Source organism: Octopus bimaculoides, chromosome 13, assembly GCF_001194135.2.
Source record: "Octopus bimaculoides isolate UCB-OBI-ISO-001 chromosome 13, ASM119413v2, whole genome shotgun sequence".
In the NCBI taxonomy this organism is placed as follows: domain Eukaryota; kingdom Metazoa; phylum Mollusca; class Cephalopoda; order Octopoda; family Octopodidae; genus Octopus; species Octopus bimaculoides.
Genome location: NC_068993.1, coordinates 35,241,390 through 35,243,690, shown reverse-complemented (window position 1 = coordinate 35,243,690; position 2,301 = coordinate 35,241,390). Strand labels below are relative to the sequence as shown.

At 33.6% G+C, this 2,301-nt stretch overlaps 1 protein-coding gene across 2 annotated transcripts in view; it reads left to right on the top strand.

Annotated features, from left to right (window-relative positions):
- LOC106880606 (glutamate receptor ionotropic, NMDA 3A) overlaps positions 1 to 2,301 on the top strand; it is an 847,266-nt gene that overhangs the window by 563,193 nt on the left and 281,772 nt on the right. For both annotated transcript variants that reach the window (XM_052972428.1, XM_052972427.1), the window contains exon 4: positions 808 to 1,849. In XM_052972428.1, the coding sequence (XP_052828388.1) occupies positions 808 to 1,849 (1,042 nt within the window). The remainder of the gene's footprint in view (positions 1 to 807; positions 1,850 to 2,301) is intronic.

Here is a 2,301-nt window from a genome sequence, read left to right as displayed (position 1 = left end):
CACATATATATATATATATATATATATATATACATATATATACATTTACATATATGCATGTACGTATATATATATGGGGTGTTGTTACTCCGCATTAAATCAAAGTCTCACGTCGAAGGCTTGATAATTATTGAGATTTCTTTCGGTATGAAAAAAATGGTACACTTGTAAACGGACAAATAATGAATGTTAGTCCACCAATACGATGTTGAGCACTCCTCATTGTTCCGTATTACCAGACACACACACATACGCACACAAAACACACATAGAGACGCGCGCGCGCACACTCACACACACATACATACACACACACTCGTATATATATATCGTGACAGACAGATGAATAGAAAGTATGTCATTTTTCAATGAACATGCAATTTTAGTCTCAGTTTGCAAAATAAAGATTGTCAGTTATCTCTCTAAGACACGTTACTTTACATTTCATATTAAAATACAAAAATAAAAAAATAAAAAAATAAAAACAAAATGCTTCGTTTTGCAAGTATAACAAATAAATTTATTAATGTATATATATCAAAAGCAATAATGCAATAAGGGAAGGCTTAGTTGATAGTGTCGACTGAATATTTGATTGGTGCTTTATTTTACCCAAAGAATGAAAAGCGAAGTTGACCTCGGCAGGATTTGAACTCAGAACGTAAAATGCAGTCGATGAGCTCACGGCTGGAGTAACAATTTTTGGCACGATTATGCTGTTTTGTTTGTTTTATTTTTCTAAAATTCCTTGTGTGATTCCGTGTTATTTTATGATAGTAATTCAGTTTTCATATTGTATTTTTACAGATCAATACTTAAAGCTTCCGGTGCCAGCCCATTCCTTGGACCATTATTTTTTGACAGTGATGGCCATATACAGATATCGAATTTTATAATCAAAAACCTAATACATGATGGAGAAAAAGTGACATGGAGAGAGATAGGCTATATTCGCAATGGTGATGTCAGGATTCGTGAGCCTATATGGCCCATTGATCATATTCTACCAACATCTGTGAACGGACGTACGCGTTATCGGATTGTTACGAACCCTGTTAAACCCTTTGTAATGGAAGAGGCTCCACATAAGGATTACAACGAATGCATGTCAGATACACCTTGTTTGAAACTATCCTCTAAGGATAAAGAACGGACTATAGAAGCTCTTCGAGACTTCGAAGCCGGTGTATTAAATCAGAGTAACCCTTGGGAAATACGTTGTTGTCGAGGGTTATCGATTGACTTATTAAATAAGTTGTCTATCGACTTAGATTTTGACTTTACATTATTTCTCGTTTTTGATAAATCCTATGGAGCCTACAGTAACGGATCGTGGAATGGTATGATTGAAGATCTCCTCGAGAGCACAGCACATATTGCCATGGCAGCCTTTAGCATCACCAAGTCACGTGTCAAAGCTATTGATTTTACGGATCCTTATTTTTTCTCAGGGTTTTCTATCCTAGTTGCTGATCGTGTTAGGGATCCACATATGCAAGCATTTTTGGAACCTTTTTCCATAGGTGTATGGTTTGCGATTTTTATCAGCGCCACAGTCACTGCCGTTGCTATGGCCTTGTTTGAGTGGAACAGTCCATTTGGACTAAATCCATGGGGACGAAAACGAAAGTCAAATTATACAATGGCTTCCGGATTAAACATGGTATATTCTGTATTATTTGGTCATACAGTCAGCACCAAATCCCCGAAAGCATGGCCAAGTAAAGTCATGCAAAATTTCTGGGCATTTGCTGCAATATTTATAATAGCAAGCTATACTGCCAATCTTGCTGCCTTCATAGCCGGGAAAAATAATGGAGTCGGATACAATGGAATCTATGACAGCAGAGTAAGTAATTCTCTATCTCTCTCTTACTTGAATAACACGTTTTTCAAACAATACCTACTTTGAAAAGATTGTGTTGAATTTATTTTAAATATATTTTTCAAATTCTTTCAGAAATTCTGAAAAGATACAATTAAAACAATTGTGATTGGTTTACATTGAACTATCATTAATAGGGAGACTTGAAATTACTAAAGAATAGATGTAATTACACATAAAACTATATCAGAAATACTCGCAAGAAATATTTCAGTTGTGTTTAATATGAATTTCGTATGTATTTTTAATTATCATCAACCTGTTATATAATTTTTACATTTAAAAGACGTTCTATAGATTATCAAGGTATATATATTTTAAGTCTAACTGGAATTATTTGAATAGAATATATTATTTTATAAAAAGAAATAATCTTCACTTCTAAAAGTTACTAACTATATATATATATATATATA